This window comes from Ovis canadensis, chromosome 23 (genome assembly GCF_042477335.2).
Source record: "Ovis canadensis isolate MfBH-ARS-UI-01 breed Bighorn chromosome 23, ARS-UI_OviCan_v2, whole genome shotgun sequence".
Lineage (NCBI taxonomy): Eukaryota > Metazoa > Chordata > Mammalia > Artiodactyla > Bovidae > Ovis > Ovis canadensis.
The window spans coordinates 13,406,173-13,408,666 of NC_091267.1; the positions used below are offsets into that span (position 1 = coordinate 13,406,173).

At 38.6% G+C, this 2,494-nt stretch overlaps 1 protein-coding gene across 1 annotated transcript; it reads left to right on the top strand.

Annotated features, from left to right (window-relative positions):
• Positions 1 to 1,305: 1,305 nt before the first annotated feature.
• On the top strand, positions 1,306 to 2,242 carry LOC138428316 (olfactory receptor 5L2-like). Its single transcript, XM_069568956.1, is given in 2 exon segments — positions 1,306 to 1,335; positions 1,337 to 2,242. Coding segments are annotated over 2 exon segments (936 nt in total).
• Positions 2,243 to 2,494: the final 252 nt, after the last annotated feature.

A 2,494-nucleotide genomic window follows, 5' to 3' on the forward strand; every position in this document is an offset into this window, starting at 1 on the left:
AGAATTATTATTTGTATTCAAACCAAGATTCCTTAATTCACATATCGTTTACCTCTTTCAAGTTATTTGAAGAATAAGGAAAAATCTGGCTGTGTTGACTTTTAGTCCAGATTCCCTTTCCTCCAGGAATAAGCAGTAGGTGCTACTAAGTCATTTTATTGTTACTTAGGATCAGGAGAGACAATAAGTAAGCATGGTCTTACCCTTTGTTGGCATTTTCTACATATCAAAGGCTTTGAATATATCTCTCCTTTATTCAAAAAAAAGTAGGCAAATTTCTGGATGCACTTTTAAAGCAATTGGAATGAAATATTGGTAAAAATATTTGTTTCTTGGATGGTTTGAGAATTAAATATGCTCTATGACTTATGTATAGGTACACTGTATTCTGTCTTTGTGATCTGGCTTTCTGTTTTTAACTTGCCATTTTCTTAGTCATTTTTCAGGTCATTCAAAGCTCTTCTGAAAGCTGCATAATTTCCCATAATATACTTGTAGCTCAACTTTTACCCTGTTGTTTGACATTCTAAGTTCTTATCATAAATAATAGTGCAATGTGGCAATAAGAACTTACGTTAATTTAATATTCACAAATTTTATTTCTTGAATATATTAAAGTAGTGAATTCATTTGTCAAATAGGTATTAGAAGGCTTCAGTCACAGTTCAGAAAGTTTAGAACTAAGTAGCAATTCCCTGAACAATGACTAACATTGATTATCATAATTTAAAAACCACCAGGCTAATTGTATAGAAAAAAAACATGCTAAAATAGAGTATAAAATTCACTTCTCCATTTAAAGGGTAATAATAAAAACATGATGCTTGTGTGTTAATAATCTTAAATAAGCATACTTCTCATCATTTCATGAAAAGAAAGAAAGAAATTTCCTGTGTAGTATTAAAAAAAATCCCCAGGGATTCCAGTATTTCAATAACTGACTAAAAAGTCTACAAATAAAAAAAGATATTTAAATTTCGATTATGGCTAACTAAATAACATTTGATGTCTTTCTAATGATTCTGTTCCAAGCTGCAAATTGTGTAGAACTTGTTTAAATAAACACACAGGTTTTCATGGATGTGAATTTTTTCATGTGACCTGTGAATATAAATGTGAGCTCTATGCATTTGTGGGCTACAGTATCTGAAATTTTCCTAAGCTTCAAAATGTCAGTGTTTTATTTCTTTGCTGAAAAAAGTTGACTATCTTATTTATTCTCATGTCCTTTTTAGTAGCTAATTGGGAGTGATCCAATGAAGAATAACTATCAATATTTTTCTGCAACCACGGTTAAGTGAGGACATGGACAAGGAAAACTGCACTGCTGTGACAAGACTTCATCCTCCTTGGGTTCTCAGATGCCCCTGAGCTCAGAGTCTTCCTCTTCCTGCTGTTTCTTTCCATCTATGGAGTCACAGTTTGGGGAAACCTGGGCATGATTGCTCTCATTCAGGTCAGCTCTGGACTCCACACTCCCATGTACTTTTTCCTCAGCCACTTGTCCTTTGTGGATTTCTGTTACTATGCTACCATCACGCCGAAGATGCTAGCTGACATCTTAAATGAAGACAGAGCCATTTCCTTCCTGGAATGCACTGTGCAGTTCTACCTGTTTTGCACATTTGGGGTAACTGAGGTCATTCTGCTGGCAGTGATGGCCTATGACCGCTTTGTGGCCACCTGTGACCCACTGCTCTACATGGTCACCATGTCCCGAAATCTCTGTGTGGAGTTGGTGTCTTGTTGCTATCTCAGTGGTGCTGTATGTTCTGTGATTCACTTGTGTTTAGCTCTTCAGATCCCATCCTACAGATCAAATGTGATCAACCATTTCTTTTGTGATCTTCCCCCTCTCTTGTCTCTTGCTTGCTCTGATGTTACTGTGAATCAATTGGTGCTATACATTGTGGCCACATTCAATGAGGTTATCACCATTGTGGTCATCCTCACGTCCTACCTGTTTATTCTCATCACCATCCTGAGGATGCACTCAGCAGAGGGAAGGTGCAAAGCCTTTTCCACCTGTGCCTCCCACCTCGCTGCCATCGCTGTCTTACAGGGAACAATCCTTTTCATTTATTGCCGGCCCCACTCTGGCAACAGCATGGGCATTGACAGAGTGGCCACAGTGTTCTACACTGTAGTGATCCCCATGGTGAACCCCCTGGTTTATAGTCTGAGGAACAAGGATTTGCAAGAAGCTCTCAGAAAAGTGGTGAGCTCCAAAATATTTTCCTAGTGGGACTCTAAGTCCCAAATCAGAGGTTGGCAGAAGGGTGAAATGGTGGACTCAGTGTTGGAAGTAGAAGATCAGTCAAGAAGAGGGTACCTTTGAGTGAGTCTTTCTGACTCACTTATCCCTGACTCAATGGACATGAGTCTGAGCAAACTTCAGGAGATAGGGAAGGACAGGGAAGCCTGACGAGCTGCAACCCGTGGGGTCACAAGTATCAAACATGACTTAGTGACTGAACAACAATCTTTGTACCTT